At 30.4% G+C, this 17,569-nt stretch overlaps 3 protein-coding genes and 1 pseudogene across 3 annotated transcripts; 2 read left to right on the top strand and 2 right to left on the bottom strand.

Moving 5' to 3' along the window:
* Positions 1 to 262: 262 nt before the first annotated feature.
* On the top strand, positions 263 to 2,769 carry LOC149882293 (uncharacterized). Its single transcript, XM_090067386.1, has one exon. The coding sequence runs from the start codon at positions 378 to 380 to the stop codon at positions 2,499 to 2,501; it is 2,124 nt and encodes a 707-aa protein (XP_089923512.1). The 5' UTR covers positions 263 to 377; the 3' UTR covers positions 2,502 to 2,769.
* Positions 2,770 to 2,798: 29 nt separating this feature from the next.
* LOC145191150 (kidney mitochondrial carrier protein 1-like) lies at positions 2,799 to 6,492 on the top strand. The gene is made up of 7 exons (XM_090067387.1): positions 2,799 to 3,057; positions 3,848 to 4,278; positions 4,643 to 4,767; positions 4,907 to 4,967; positions 5,251 to 5,337; positions 5,452 to 5,532; positions 6,051 to 6,492. The coding sequence occupies exons 1-7, from the start codon at positions 3,003 to 3,005 to the stop codon at positions 6,105 to 6,107; spliced, it is 897 nt and encodes a 298-aa protein (XP_089923513.1). The 5' UTR covers positions 2,799 to 3,002; the 3' UTR covers positions 6,108 to 6,492.
* Positions 6,493 to 8,330: 1,838 nt separating this feature from the next.
* On the bottom strand, positions 8,331 to 11,084 carry LOC149882292 (uncharacterized; annotated as a pseudogene).
* Positions 11,085 to 12,723: 1,639 nt separating this feature from the next.
* Positions 12,724 to 14,618, bottom strand: LOC149882291 (uncharacterized). The gene is given in 1 exon segment (XM_090065924.1): positions 12,724 to 14,618. A coding segment is annotated over 1 exon segment (897 nt). The 5' UTR covers positions 13,621 to 14,618.
* Positions 14,619 to 17,569: the final 2,951 nt, after the last annotated feature.

The following is a 17,569-nucleotide window of genomic DNA, read 5'->3' as shown; positions in this document are numbered from 1 at the left end:
ATTTACAAAAAAAATATTTCTAAAGAATTGATTATACTTTGCATTTTTAAGTTTTAAGGTTTTATATGCTAAGTATATTTACTTTAGTACATGCATTAACTGAAACATGCATTTAACCCTAATACTAGATATAATCCCAAGGTTATGAAATTGAACCAAACCTATACCTACCTAACTAAATTAACCCTAATGATATGATTAACTCCAACGCTATTATAACTTTATATTATTATATTATTATTATTATATTATTCTATTTTTATATGATTGTTTATTAATTTCTGCTTTTATCAACTGATTGCAGAATTTATCCGTCTCATCTTGTATTTTTAGAAATTAGCTGAAATTCTGATATGTTATAAAATTGTAAAACAATAATGATTTCAAGATCTAAAGCTTCAAAGAATCGTCATATACTTTTTGGAGAAGGTCGTGAATTACCCAATTTTTGCTTGCCAACCCACAAGCAAGTAGGCAAAGCATACTTGTCTGAGAAGAATTATGAAACTGAACCATTACGGTCTGTTTGTAAGAGACTAGCAGAGAAACTTTCTCAGATATGGATTAAAGCATCAGTTCCTACTATAAGTCTTCGAGGCATAGAATTACAGCTGGAGAAGTACATAGGCAATGTTCAGAAAGTGATTCGATCAAAGTCTGCAACAGTCAAACAAGATGAAATAGAAAAAGATCTTGACACATTGTTTGACATTTGTTCGTGTAAATGCAAAGAACTTTCGTCTTGTTGCTGTCCAATGGTTCTGAAGGTGCCAGCAATTGAGCATGACTTCCTAACTGATCAACGCACTATACGTGTTGGCAGAATAGCTGGAATCGACAAGAAGGAATCCGCACGTGCTGAGAGGCGTTTAAAACGAAAATCTGTTTCATTATCAAAGGAAGAGACTGCAGTTAAGTGTGCCAGAGTCGTTGAAGCATCTGATAATGAATCAGATAATGAAACAGACAACAACTCTGACACCGAAACTTATTCCCCTTCCGTATCAGATGTCGATACCGAAGTCACATCTACTCGTCTGAAAAACCGTTGTTTAAAAAATATTGCTCTACAAGCAGATGGTTTTGGCATATCAGATAGAGCAGTTGCCGCGATTGTATCAGCAACTCTGGTTGATTTTGGTATAGAACATATGGGGCCAGTGGATCGGAATAAAATTCGCAGAGAACGAAAACTACTGAGAACATCCTGTAAAAATGCTGATTGTAGAATTACTGGATTGTATTTTGATGGAAGGAAAGATCAGACTTTAAAACTTGAGGGGGATAGGCAGACTGTGATTTCTGAGGAACATATTTCCATTTTATCAGAGCCAAATTCAAAGTATGTTGATCATTGTACGCCAACAAGTGGATCAGCCAAATCCATTGCAGATTCAATAATTGATACTGTTGACTGCACGAACCTTGTTTGTATTGGTTCTGATTCAACTAACGTTAATACTGGTTTAAACAATGGAGTTATACGCAGAATGGAAATTGAACTTGGTCGACCACTGCACTGGTCCATTTGTCTTTTACATCTGAACGAGCTTCCTTTGCGACATCTTTTTCACTCCTTAGATGGTGCAACAACTGGACCCCATTCATTTAATGGACCAATTGGCAAGTCTATTTCAATGTCTGTTAAGAAACCCATAGTCAGCTTTGCCATTCTTGTTGGTGAACCTATTATATGCAATAAGCAGTTGTTAAGCAGTGATCAACTGTACTTTTTCGAAATTGTTAATGCGGTGAAGACAGGTGTTGTACCAGATAGATTTAATTCTAGAACACCTGGGCGACTAAACCATGCAAGGTGGTTGACACTAGCAAACCGTGTTCTACGCCTCTATATATCTACTGAAGATCCATCAAATGAACTAATACTTTTGGCTAAATTTATTGTGAATTCATATGCGGTTTTTTGGTTTGACATTAAGAAACATTCAAACTGCTGGAATGCTGCTCCACACTATTATAAAATGATAGAAACATCACGATTTCTTCCTGTGCGTTATCGAATAATTGTTCAGCAAGTTTTGAAGCGCAATAGCTACCCGGCTCATATCGAGAGCATTATTCTGGCTATGCTCAAAGACAACCGTCAAGTGATCCGTAAGCTTGCGTTGAAGAGAATTCTTCGTGCTCGTGAAGATGACATACCAAATCGAAAATTTCAACTCCCTGAGATACGATTTCAAGCGACTAGTTATGAAGAACTGATTGACTGGCAAACACAGCCCCGCTTGGAACCTGTTCTGACAAAACATATTCCAACTGTACAAATATTGGCATGGCTTTCGTCAGTTGAAGACATAGTTATTGACATTGAGCCATTTCCATGTCACAATCAAAGTGTTGAACGTGTGATTAAAATTGTGACTGAATCAGCATCTAAAGTTTATGGTCATGAAAATCGTGATGGCTATATTCGCGTTCAACTGGAGCGCCGCAAGTTGATGCCTCACTTTGACACAAAATCTGAATTTAAGAACATTTAAGTATAGTTTGTAATCAACGTTTGCTAATGATATATTGTTTTGACTGTTCAAATAATTTGAATTTTATTATAAATTCAATCAATAAATTATGTAACAAATGAGCGTTTTTAAGTTAATTTATTTGAAAACTTCAAAGGTAAAATTACAAAGTATAGCAAAGTAGTAGCGAAAAACGGTTTGCAGCATTGCATTCAGCGTATTTGAGAGCCAATTACTGGAAATTCCCGAAGAAATTTTCCAAATTTTTTTAAGTTATGATCCGGCCTAATATATATATAAAAATTTCAGCTCAAAATCTCTTTCGAAATATATCACAACTGTAGCGATAAATACGGCGACTCTTTTAAATTTGAAAACGAGGGTTACTTTTGATTTCTCTCTAAATCGCAAACCCCAAATGGACCGACTCATCAACTATTTAATAGTCCTTTAGTTCGAATAAAACTTAAAAAGTTTTTTTTGCTATCTTAACGATAGCAAAAAGGATAATAAACAATATATATGGACTTCAAACCTTTCATATATGGAGGTCTTGCTTCAATGACCGCTGAGCTAGGTAAGAATATATTCTACTGCGTATATACATAACCAAACCTAAAATATACATAACCAATTTAAAATGGATAGCAGACTATACATTACCAATTTAAAAGAGAATATACATTAATTATACGTAACTATTTAAGCAGACTATACATAACTAATTTAAAGCAGAATATTCATAACCAATTTAAAATGGATAGCACATTATGTTAGAAATAATTCCGTTATAAAAATAAAATTTTAAACTTTTATTTGGTAAAGTTAACTGCAATTTAAAAGCCAATAAATTAAACACCTTTAAACCTATCAGTTGTCCAGAAAGATGATGTAACCAAACTGCACCAGATAAAATCACTATCTTTAAAAAGAGCCTTTTTTAAACATTAATGTTCAATTTTATCAGTTCCAAGTTCTTTTGCAGCTTGACAGACTAATAGTATTGGGTTATTAAAATCATTTCTGTTTAACTCTAGGTTGGTTTTACAAGCTCAGTATGTTAATGAAAGCAAATATATGTTTTGTATGCTCTATGTGAATATTTTTTAAAGTAGCCGACTTAAAGCACTAAAAGAGTGGTTAATTAGGTTTACTTTCTGATGCCTTTTTCATTATGACCAAAATAAGAGCATTTATACATAAGTTAAGCTCATTATTTCACCAACATTCATTGTTTCAGTTAGAGTTTTTTAGTTTTCATTTTAATTGTTTTGCACAATGTAGAAAATGAAAAAAAAAACACTTTTTAGGGTTTTATTCTGGTTAATACTTGTATGTAGTTTTAACTTTTTTTTTCTTTTTTCAAGGAACATTCCCTATTGATACCACCAAAACAAGATTACAGATCCAAGGTCAGGTTACTGAGGTATCATTAAATCAGTTGCGCTACAGAGGAATGTTCCATGCTGCTTTCAAAATATCAAAGGATGAAGGCTTTAGAGCTTTATATAATGGTATAAAACCTGCTTTGTTGCGTCAAGCAACATATGGTACTATAAAAATTGGTTTATACCATTGGATAAAGCGGCTGTTAGTTGATGATCCAAAAAATGAGACTTTGCTTTCAAATATTTTTTCTGGAGTTACTGCAGGTGCTATTTCATCTTCTATATGTAATCCAACTGATGTTTTAAAGGTTCGATTGCAGTCACAAACTCACTCTACTCACTATCAAGCAGGGTTGATTAAATGTTTTGCTTATATTTATCAGCATGAGGGTTTACGTGGTTTATATAGAGTAAGACTTTTTGATTATTATGAAATTCTGATATATTTTTTAAAATACATAGTTTTAAAATACATAGTTTTAAAATACATAGTTTTAAAATATATAGCATTCATAGTATGATTTATAACATGTAAAGGCATGTGAAGTATAACATTTGCAGTATATTATTGCATATTACTGATATATTTATTTATTTTCAACATATTTTCCACAACTTTTATTTTGTTTTACTCAAAAATAACAATCAACTCAAGTTAAAATTTTATTTTAAAAAGTTATATAGCTAATAAGTGGAATGCACATCAGTCTTATGTTCTTAAAAGCAATAAAAATTGTTTCTTGCAATAAAAATATATCAGGAATTTTTCTTTAGGGGGTTGGAGCAACTGCTCAACGTGCTGCTATTGTTGCAGGCTTAGAATTACCTGTGTATGATTATGTAAAAAAATCATTAATTGAGCATCAGTTGCTTTCTGACAATGTTGCAGCTCATTTTCTGTAGGTCTTTTATTTTAATGTGGGGAGGTTTTGTTGAGTTATCTTAACATACCATAGTTTATTTTGATATGTTTTTAGCTGTATATGATGTATAATATCGTTTGCCCATTTTTTTTATTCAATATTTTTTATTACTTAGTTCAAGTTTTTTAGCTGGATTTGTTGGGGCTTTGGGTTCAAATCCCATAGATGTGATTAAGGTTGTTTATTTATTTTAAAAACTTATATAATAAAATTTATCAATTTCAGTATTACCTTAAGTTTTCTTTATGAAATTGTAGATAACAGCACCAGTGATCTTGAAAATATATTTGAGATTAAATAATATTTTTATTTGATAAAAAATAAGATTTTTATTGAGAATTCAAAGGTTTTTATGGAGGATTTGTTTTTAAAAAATTTAAAAATTTAAAAAAAAAATTTTTTTCAAAACCTCACAGTTTTTATCAAAAATTTTAAAATTCAGCAGTTTCTTTATTTCAGACACGATTGATGAATCAAGAAATCAATAATTTTAGTACAGGAAATAGTGTTAGAATCTATACAGGAAGCTTGGATTGTGCATTAACAGTAAATATCAAAATTTGTATTTTTTCAAAATTTTTTCACTGCTTGTTGTATGGGATGTTTTAAAGTTTTGAATATATGTATTACTCAGAAATAGTAAGGGTGTTTTTTTTACAGACAATACGTCATGAAGGCATTATGGCATTGTATAAAGGATTTGTACCAACATTTGTCAGACTAGGTCCTTGGAATATCATTGTATCTTTTTAGTTATTTTTCTCCATTCTGTTTGAAATTTAAATTAAGTAAAGCATTAGTTTATCTGAAATTTTTTAAGATTGGTGCTTATGCATTTTAATGTATGAGCAAAAAATATAATAAAATTTTGTTTACATATATGATTAAAAGTTGCACCACTAGTTGTTGTTGGTGTTGTAATTCTTAATATCATTATTACTATTATCTTTGTTGTTAGTGGTGTTGTTGTTATTGTTTTTATTATCATAGCTGTTGTTGTTGTTGTTTTTATTATTATTAATTATTATTATTATTACTATTATTTTTTATTATTATTATTATTATTATTATTATTATTATTATTATTATTATTATTATTATTATTATTATTATTATTATTATTATTATTATTATTATTATTATTATTATTATTATTATTACTATTATTATTAATTGCACTACTACTACTTCTACCATTAATGTTATTTCATACATATATTTGAAAACTTTAAAAAAATTTTCTCCTTAACATTTTTAAGTTTTTTATCTCATTTGAACAGTTTAAACTCTTGGGGAAAAAATTAAGTGAACCATAAAATGCATGTATTGATCATTCAAGTGAGTCTTACCTCAGGCCTAAATCCATAAAAGAAAAGGAAGTTTTGGTGGCCTAAGGATCTCCGTTAATTTAGTACTAGAATATTGAAAAGGTTTAAATTGATTTTTACGCAAGTTAAGTGTTTCTTATGTTTTGTATTTTTAATTGAATTTTTTCACGCGTAAACTATTGGCTAATTCCTAAATTAATTTTTTATTTGGCTTCGTTTCTTCAAAAATCATAAAAAGTTATCCAAACTTCGTTATGTCACTTTTTTGGTCCTATTCTAGCCAGGTCTATAATATTTTTATTCAGAATATATCTGTAGATACATTTTTTTAGTTTAGATAAAAAAAGAAAAAGTAATTTATAAAAATATATCATAATGAGTGAATGCTATTGTGTCTAAATATTTTTTGTGAATGATACCATCAGCGTGTGCGAGCGCGTGTAAAGTCTAAACCGAAATTCAAATTCTCAACGGTTGTGTGGTTTTTGTTCAAATTTTCTAATATTTTTGAATAAATAGCAGACAAAAATAGAAAATAAACGCGAAAAAAGTGAAATGTAGAATCGGGGACAAAACCAACCATCACAATCCACGAGCCAGTTATGACTAAATTTCTTTACTGGACTCACTTTAACAAGGAGTTTATGTTTGATTAGATTTCAGTTAATGGTGTAGTAGGAGGTCTGGTTGAGTTTAAAAAAAAACCCTCGGTATCCGAGAGTTATGCCTAGCTTCAAGATAGGACATAATTTCAAGTTTTGTTCAAGTTGCTCTTTAACCCGGAAAACATTTTGAAAACACAAAGTACAAACGATAGTAAGCAACAAGAGCCCTGCATAGTCAAAGATCAAGTTTTGCTTTCATTTTTAAATAACATTAAATAATCTTTTTTAATTATGATTAACATTAAAAAAAGAATTTTACTTTGTCAAGCAAATCCAAGTTTAATCTAGGGTAATTCCATGTAAAAGTGGGACACTCATTTCAGTCACCCCTTGGATTTTCTTTAAATTTTAACCAGTGGAACCTATTAACGAATAATGAAAAAATGCAAAATTTGAACTCCCAAATCCAAACGGTTCAAAAGTTATGGCATTTTGAAATTCAGCTTAAAACGCCCTATTTTTTTCCACTTCCGCCATTATGAACTTTGTAGTAGAACTTAATTAATTGAATAATTTAAGATCTAGTGGAATAATGTGGCTAAAATTTGGTACCTGACCATTTTCAAGGGTGCTGAATTCAAAAATGTAGATAAATTTGAGATATTTAAATTTTTTGACAGTTATTTTTTTATTTTAAAATGGCCAGTCAAATTTTTTGTTCTGTTACCATGGGTTGCCCTTTCATTAATTCCCGGAGTTGCCCAAGTCTCATCGATTCCATTTTTTTTTCAAATGAAGTAGATGATCTTAGGCTATCTTTATAAAAAAGATGGTTTTGGTTTCTTAAAGCATAATAAAGATATGTCCTTTTGAAATTCAGACAAAAAATTTCTTTATTTGGCCGCTATTCTCTTTTATAGCGATGCTTTTTGTGTGAATAACTTAAGTTCTAGTAGAGAAATATGACTGAAAATTGGTACCTGACCACTTTTAAAGGTGTTGAATACAAAGATGAAGAGATATTAACCCAAATCCTAATCTTTTAAAATAATTTTTAAATTTTAAAATGTCAACAATCCCTTTTTTTTTCTTGTAACCATAACTTTAATTTCACTTATTTCTGTAGTTGCCTTACTCTAATTGTGAAATAAGATGTTTTGGAAATGTTTAGGTCTCTGAAATAAAATAAAAAGTTATTTTGTTTTGAATAACTTGCATATTTATAATCAATATTTTCAAAAGTATACATGGAAGTAAAATTTACTATATAGTAAATTTTATTTCCATGTTTATGTTTTATTTTTTATTTTATATTTATGTTTTATTTTTCAATGTCTTGTATATACAAGACATTGAAAAAATAATTTCTTTTTTTATTATTCTAATAATTAGGTATCATTTCAAAATATTGGTTGCATGCTAAAATTTTAGCTTACATGCTCAAATGTTGTGTTAAAAAATAAGAAACTAAAATGCAAACTTTCTTGAAAAATATTATAAACCTGCTTTATTGAAAAAAGCTCAAAAATGAAAAGGAATAAACCAAGTATAACTAAAATTGAAGTTTATATCATTTAAATAATGAAAGTAAAATATTAATCAACTTTCACTGAAAAGATAAAACTTGTTCAAATAGAGTTTCATCTTCTTTTGAGATATGGTACTTACGCCCAGAAGATGCTAAAGGTGTTTTAACAAGAGAAATTACATTCATTCTTGGCACCCAGCAATTATCATCCCGCTTTGGCCAGTAGTACGACCGACTTGGATAATGTGGATGCATAAACTTTACCATAAAATCATCATTCTCTATATCAACTTCAGAAGCCATACCAAGCTAGTAAAAATCGTCGTATTTGCAAAATAGGTATTGTGACATCATAACATTGTCAATTTTAATAATTTCATATTTTTGTTTTTTGAGGAAGTCAAATGTTAGTGCAAAATCATCATCATCGGATACCCTTTTCATTTTTATTATTGAATGAGAAGATGGTATAAATTGATGGAAACTTCTTGTCCCAGGAATAGCGGTTGCTATTAAAAGTCTATCAGTAAGTCTGTTTCTTACTAGCTCCATTTCTTCAGCAGTGATGTACACAAACGTAATCCCACTGATTGACTTTTGACAGTATTCAAACATTGCTTTAGAAGACAGTATATGACCTGTGGTTGGACTCTGCAAGCTAGCTGTTGCAACAAGCCTTTTAACAGTGCCACCTATTCCATCGCATGGAGATTTGCCATGGCTTGTTGCAAAGAAATTCCAGATGCAATGAACAGAAAAATCTTGAGCGTGGTGACATAAATTGAAAAAATGTTTGCAGTTTTTATACTGCCCTGCACAGCCATCAGAAAAATAATGAATTTTTGTAATTGTGGGACAAAGATGAGTTTTTATATGAATAATGGTTTTATGCATAACTTCATTGATAAATCCAACATCATGATTCAAATCATCTGAAATTACACAAAAAGAAGATATTTCCAATTTCACTTTCTTGTAGTAGATGACAACTGGATGAAGGGAACATTAACTCTGTATCTCGTCTTGTACTACAAAAGTGTAATTCTCTGCAAAATCTGCCAGTACAATAGCCTCATCAATACTAATTGTTTCTTTCAGATGCTTTAGATAGCTAGATTGTGATTTTGCTATAAATGAATGAGAAGTAATATTATCAAGTTTTTCACACAGGAGCTCTATGAATTCATTTAATGGAAGTTTTATTGTTAATAGTTCAGTTCTATCTGTTGTTGTCCACTGTTTAAAATCCACTGACTGTTCATTTTCATCACTGTCATATTGCTCTTTTGGATCATCATTTTGTGTGAGATACTCCTGGAAATAATTTTGGGCAGCTTGTATGCCAGGACAACTATTGCATCGGTGAATCATGCAAACTTTAGATTTTCTGCTGCAGACAATCTTTTCAATGATTTCATGGTAAGATGTTTCAAGGCCTATAGCACTCAACATTAATTTAACATTTTGGTGTATTGTACACACAAACAGAATGTGTACCTTTTGGACCAGCAAGAATGCACCATTTAGGCCGAAGACTGCAAAATTTAGAAAAACCCATTTTATGGCCTGGGTACTTTGTCTTATATGCCACATAGAGCTCCTTTAAGTTACACAAAATCAATTTTTTTGACATGTATTTTTTTTCCCCAACACTTACACAGTCTTTTTTACCTGGCATTTGCCTTGAATACTCATCGTCACAGTAAAAAAGCTTTACAAGTTCTATAACATCTTTACTGATTCGATGCCGTTCAACCAGATCAGGGTATGCTATGATGCCTTTTTGGTCGCATAAAAGCTTTGCATTTTGAATTTTGCGTTTGGACACTGAAAACTCTTCTGCTGCTTTTCTGATAGACCAAGATTTTGGGGTTAATGTCAAAATTTGAAGTTGCTGCCTTCTGTTAGAAACCTTAAGTTTTTCTTTCATGCATTCTACAAGGTAGTCTAGATCACGAGCTTTGGTTTGAATTTCCTTTAGAACTTCATTTTTTGGTGCAACAAGATCGGATTCGGTTACATCCAGAGCAGTTGCAAGCTTCTTAATAACTGCTTCTTCAACCTGCTTTATCTTTCTCTTTCCAAGTGAAGGCTTGTTAGAGGTTTTGGGTAAATGAACTTTTAGAGGAGACACTTCAAGAGTGCATAAAGTACTGTTGAGCAATGATCTTGTTGATTCCAGTATAATTTCTTTTTCCATATTATCTTCAGTTAACTTTATCTCCAACTCGTTCTCTTCTGATTCTTCACTTGACGCTAATTTATGTCTGCATTGTGGACAAAGTTTTTCACCTGGAACTACGAATTTGCCTTTACTGCAAAGGTACTTTGCTGTATCCAAGTTAATTTCACGAAGACTACCTAAAAAAAGGGAAGAACATTTTTAATATGTATAAAAATTTTAATAAAACCTTAAAAAGTTTAAAATTGTATGGCATTTAATAGTGCACTTTCAGAAGTCAGCTAAAAGGTTAAATATAGCTAAAATAGAATTTGGCTGCCAATAATTTCATTATTGTAACTCACAACATTTTCAAAAAACTAAAAGTTATGATTACTGTAAATACCTTTTATAATTTTGTTATGCGTATTAAATGGATTGCAGCATCGTGTTAATTTAGTTGTTTAACGCTTCAAATAAATATGTTTATGATGGAGACAAGTTGTTGGTTTGACATTTATCATTGAGAGCCCAGTCCTCCACATTAATATTTCTTTTTCATATTCAGGAATATCTTCAAAAGGTTCAATTCCCAGCAATGATGTATATGTTGTGAGATGACATTCACTTTCTAGGTTGATTCCAATGGAGCACTGTTGACTGTTTGCCATGACTAAGAAACTGAATTACCAAACAAGATTTAATAATTATTTAATCTAAAATTAAAATAATTTTTTTTCATTGAAATTTGTTATTGTTAACTGTTGTTTCAAAACTATATTTAGGCGACATAACTGACGTCCCAAAACTATGTTTATACATCAGAGCAGGCATTAGAAAAATTTATTTTTCATGATAACTCACTTCACAAAAATTTATTTATATATCAAAACCAACCTTAATAAACTGTTTTTACACACCACAATTGAACCCATGACAGTTAGGCAATTTGTGAAAATATTACCCCGTTTTATGGTTAAGTAATATTATACCATTTTAAAATTCAAAAATAATTCTAAAAGATTAGGATTTAGGTTGATTTCTCTTCATCTTTGCATTCAACACCTTTAAAAGTGGTTAGGTACCAATTTTCAGTCATATTTCTCTACTAGAACTTAAGTTATTCACACAAAAAGCATCGCTATAAAAGAGAATAGCGGCCAAATAAAGAAATTTTTTGTCTGAATTTCAAAAGGACATATCTTTATTATGCTTTAAGAAACCAAAACCATCTTTTTTTATAAAGATAGCCTAAGATCATCTACTTCATTTGAAAAAAAAAAATGGAATCAATGAGACTTGGGCAACTCCGGGAATTAATGAAAGGGCAACCCATGGTAACAGAACAAAAAATTTGACTGGCCATTTTAAAATAAAAAAATAACTGTCAAAAAATTTAAATATCTCAAATTTATCTACATTTTTGAATTCAGCACCCTTGAAAATGGTCAGGTACCAAATTTTAGCCACATTATTCCACTAGATCTTAAATTATTCAATTAAAAGTTCTACTATAAAGTTCATAATGGCGGAAGTGGAAAAAAATAGGGCGTTTTAAGCTGAATTTCAAAATGCCATAACTTTTGAACCGTTTGGATTTGGGAATTCAAATTTTGCACTTTTTCATTATTCGTTAATAGGTACCACTGGTTCAAATTTCAAAGAAATCTGAGAGGGTGACTAAAAAATTTCAATTTTTTGTCTCACTTTTACATGGAATTACCCTCTAATGACTAATATCGTGTTTAAGGTGGTCCACCCCAATTCAAATGAATTTATTTAATATTGACTTTATATTTCTCAAATTAGTCTATTTGTGTTGTTTTTTACTAAAAAAGAGTATTTTTAAAAAAATCTTACAATTTGCCTCATTTATTCAACATTTTCCCTGTTTTGGTGTGTTTTTAAAAAAAGAGATATCTCATGAAGTATATGACCCTTTTCAATGCCCTTTGGCATTTCAGCTACTAACATGTTTACTCAGGTGCCCTAGCAGTTTTATCTATTTAATTTTAAAAAATACAGTTGTTAGCTGTTTTATTTAACTGAAATATTTAAAAAGTTATAGGCATTGCCATAATGATTCCTTGTTTTACCGTGAAGGTCTTTCTGTTTGATGACAAAAACACAAACTTAAAAAAAAGCAAAAATAAATATTCTGCCACCAGTCCTCTTCCAATATATTTTAAACAAAATGGGAAAATTTCAAAGAAAAAGAATAGGCCTATCAGGAGATATCTTTTTTTAACTTTATTTGATTCGCTAAAAAGGTAATGTGGAGAAAATCACAGAACAAAAATAAAATTTTATTTAAAAAGCTCCAGATTCATAAAATGATACAGGTTCTTCTTCTGCTTCTTTCTCTAAGGACCCTTTTTTAATTCCTCTTAATTTTTGCCTTCTAACTTTGCATTTATTGGTGGATTTATAATTTCCTTTTGATATACGTAATGCATCATGTAATTTAGAAGCATCATTCATAAACCTCCCAGTGTTAACACCTAAAATTTTAAACACTTCTAAAACTCCTTGAAAACCATCATTAAACGAAATTATAGCTGAATTTAAAGATAGTTCTAAAGATCTTTTACTAACATATATATCTTTTGGGCATCTTTTCCAAATAACACTATTCAAGCTTTCATTATTATTCTGTGTTTGACCATGAAGACACTTTTTTAGTAAATCTTGATTAGATAGATCTTTAAATATAGGAATTAAAACTTTGTGAATAGCTAATGGAAGGCTCAATTTTTTTTGATATTTAGATAAGTTACTTAGTTTATCAGACTGCCACAAGTACCAGCTTGTTTTTTTCCTTGGACAAAATTGATGGCAGATGTTTTCATCCTCAATGTCAGAGTTATGAAAAAGCACAGCCTATAGGGATTTCTGCATGTTTTAGAGATTGTCAACATTTCGTTGTATGGCCATGCCATAATAGTTTTGAAACAAATTTATTACTTTGTCTGTGAGGTTACCTTTGCTACTTAGACTAATTTGACCAAATTTAACATCAACAAGTTTTTTGCCTTTTTGACTTTGGCGAAAGTTACGAAGACGAGTTTCCACTCGTTTTTGAACGTGACTAACACATTCTAGTTTCTCAATACTTATATTGCCATAGGGTTTTTTGGAAACAACATCAGTAATTGAAGAGGTATCACCATCCCTAATATATGAAGTGTACCTTAAGTTATTCTTCATTATCGATTGAGAAAACAGTATCACCGCCCTACATGATTCAATTGCTCCAGATGACTTTTCATGATTAGCATCACATACATGATTTAAACTCCAATGAAGATATCCAGGATTAAAGGTTTTCGTTTTCCAGTACAAATAACCTCTGCATTTTTTTGAAAGAACAATGGCATCTTAGCACTTTTCATTCTCTTTTAAAATTATGGTTACAATACCATTTAGCGATTGATGTCCACGCTTTTGCCAGGTATCATCAACAAAAACCTTACAATTTATAGGTTCATTATGATCAACACAAAGATTCATTCTGGTCTGGAATGCAGCTCTAGTAGTACTTTGAATAACAACAGTCTCATGCTTTGTATAATTTGTTAGTCAAATAGTTAAAGATTTTTGGCGTCATAGGAGGTGGCATATTCATCAATCCTGCAAAAGTACGCAAAGATTCATAACCTTTGCCAAGTTCTCTAAAAGCTACAATGGTGTTAAAGTTTATAGCTGCAAAAACTTTTCCTGGAGAGGTTAAGATTTTTTTATAACTTTGAAGAGATGTATCGTATTTTGAGATATATTCACATGTATGTTATGATAACTGTAACTCGTATGAGAACCCATTTTTGTTTTGTAAATTGTTTTTTAGTAACAGCTTTTCATCATTTGAACAACACTCTTTACATATACAATTATTAAAGATTGTTTATAAAACTTTAAAGGTTATTATAATATTGTAATTATCCTCATCAAGCTCATTTTCTACATCGTCAAAGTCAACATTTTGTTGCAACTTTTTTTCACTTGCACTTCCTTTTTTGTTTTCAACACAGTTTCGGTTAAAACTATGTATGCTTTGATTCCTAACATGTTGGTTACCTCGAAATACTCTTTTTTTAATATATTTAGTAGATCTTGGCATTTTTGTGAAGAACTACAATTTTTACTTCTATTTAAAATATAAATTTAAATGTCTGTACTGCTGTTGTTACTTTATATATCACTTCACAGTAAATGCAAACTGCGATAGGCTTTTAAAATATAGCCAAAGTTATCAAAAACTCATGTAAGACTAAACAGTTTTATTTTCGTTATGTATTTATTGATTCTTGAGATGCTAATTTTAAAATACTCTTTGAAAAATGGTTGCTATGGGTGTTGTTAGGTAAATAAAATCTATCTATCCTATTAAAGAGATCAATTAGACCTACTAATATACTAATTTAGCTAAAAAAAGTGCTCAAATTATGTTCTACAATGACTGAAATTTAAAAAAATCACTTCAAAAAAAACTCAAAAAAATTTAAAAAGTACGTTTTGAATTGGGGTGGACCACCTTAATGTGTCATGATAGTCAAGTTCTCAAATGAGACCATTACAAAACTACTGAAATCTCGTTCAACTTAGATCTGACAAAAAATGTAAAAAAGTTCCTTCTAATTTTGAAATGCTGCTATCCTACTGAGTAAGCATTCCCAAAGTTTGATCGTGTAATTTTCCGTCTTTTGTATACTGAATACTTCCAGAAAAACACTTGCTTTAAGACGAGACGAAACATTAATGATGGATAGACATTTTCTATGTCGTTTGCGATAATTTCATGTTTGGTAATCAGCTTTAAGGTTAAATTCTTTTTTTTGTTTGTTTGACGGTTCCAGACTCTAATCATTTCCTGCCTTTTTATGCTTTAACACCAGTAAAACTTAATCATACCGAAAACTTAAACAAGCAAAAAAATCTCAACGGTTTATTTTTTGGTTTGACATGATGTGCATGTCCCATTTTTTTATTCTATTTTTTAATTTATAATTTAATTTATAACTTAATTCTATAATTTAAATTTCAATTCGGAAAATATCGACTAAGGGTTTGCGTATCGTTTCATTTCCATATTGTTATCATCAGGGGCGATTTTACGGGGTGTGTGTGTGTGGGGGGGGGGGGGGTGTTACCCCCCTAGCAATTGTAAAATCAAACTTAAAGTCGGTATTTTTCTGAAAAAAAGTTATAGTCGGTAAATTTCATGGATTATTTTTCAATATGATTTTTATAGAATTTAAAAACAACAAGTTTTTTGAGTATTTTTAAAATCTGCTTATATACGATACTCGCGATATAATTACCTTCTACAGTGGCGATATCTATTTTAGGATAGGATTTTTGAGTCGGTATTTTTAACATATTTCACCCCCCCCCCTCGTATTTTTCCTAGAATCGCCCCTGGTTATCATACCGATATGATATCGGAAAAAAAAAAGTGTCATCGGAATGATTAAGGCGTAATATCGTTATAAAAATTTTAACCGGTAATGTAGTTAGTTTAAATCTCGGTATATACCGGAACTTTCGTCATTCCGATGATTTTTTTTTCCGATATAATATCGGAATGATAACGATATGGAAATGAAACGATACGCAGACCCTTAATACCAACATCAGAGTTGTTACGGCATAATATGTCTGGCAGATCTGTCGACATATTTTTAGACATATTTTACATAGACATAAAATATGTCAGAATTATTTTTCTGTCCTCTTACTTTGACATAACTTTATGTCTGAAACATTTTCTGCCGACATAAAATATGTCCGAAATATTTTTCTGTCCACTTACTTTGACATAACTTTATGTCTGAAACATTTTCTGCCGACATAAAATATGTCCGAAATATTTTTCTGCCTACCAACTATGACATAATTTTATGTCTAAAACATTTTCTGCCGACATAAAATATGTCAGAGACATTTTTCTGTCCACTTACTTTGACATAATTTTATGTCAGAGACATTTTCTGCCGACATAAATTATGTCAGAAACATTTTTCTGTCCACTTACTTTGACATAATTTTATGTCAGAGACATTTTCTGCCGACATAAATTATGTCAGAAACATTTTTCTGTCCACTTACTTTGACATAATTTTAGGCCTGAGACCTTTTCCGCCCGACAAATTATGTCAGAAATATTTTCTATCCACATATTTTAACATAATTTTATGTCTGAGACATTTGCTGTTTCTTATTTTAGAAGAAAAAATCGTACAACTTTATTGCTCATTTTAGATTAATTTGACGAGTAAAACAAAAGTTTCGATTTCCCCTTGTTAGAATGTAAAAACTTAGTCTCAAACTTAGTTTTTATTATTGAATGTGGTTTTTATTATATGGCGTCCTGTGCCGCACTAGAAATTATGTTAAGTAGAAAGGAAAGTAGAACTTTTAAAGGATCGAACCATTTACAGCATAAATTCTACGATCTAATCGTCTGCAACATAATAAAAATAGAAAATAATTCTTTGTCAGAATATTTATATCCGTTCCATGATAGGTCGAATAATTTATGGTCGAAGCAAACCTTATTAAAAATATAGTTTTTCACCAGCGCGGCGTTTCAGGTTAAAATAGATTAACCACAGGACGAACGACAATTTAAAGCAGCGGTTAGAATACAATTTTAGCCGTAAGAAAATATCTGGCCAACGTTTATCTTTTAATTTAATCGAACCGTCAGAATCGTTTTTTGAAGAGTTGTGATCTTAACCGAAAATTTATTCCAAATAAAACAAATATCAATGATAATGTTTGGTTGTTAAAATTTTTTTTTTTCTCTTACACTTTTTCTAAAGAGAAAACATCCCTTTTCAGATTGTAAATGATACAACGCAAGCCATTAAAATGGCAATTAAATGCCTTAGAATCAAATATTTGTCTGCTCTCCTCAACAATCCACATGGCATTACAGGTTGCTAATATTTGGAAAATTGGCTTTTTTTTTTTTATCCAGTTGTATTTTGTGGCCTTTTACCTTTATTTTGGCATTTTGACACAGAAAAATTTAAGTTCTCGAAAAAGTATTTGTTTTGGAAAAAAAGATGAAATCAATTTTTGCTCCTCAAGAATTTTTAAGGATAATAAAAAACAACTTTTGACTTCCGATCCGAAGATTAACTAGTTGATTTCA

Source organism: Hydra viridissima, unplaced genomic scaffold (genome assembly GCF_058129835.1).
Source record: "Hydra viridissima isolate aposymbiotic clone 2 unplaced genomic scaffold, HvirCarnegie_v1 scaffold_11, whole genome shotgun sequence".
Lineage (NCBI taxonomy): Eukaryota > Metazoa > Cnidaria > Hydrozoa > Anthoathecata > Hydridae > Hydra > Hydra viridissima.
Note: the sequence above shows the minus strand (reverse complement) of the source record. Positions and strands in the feature narration are given on the sequence as shown.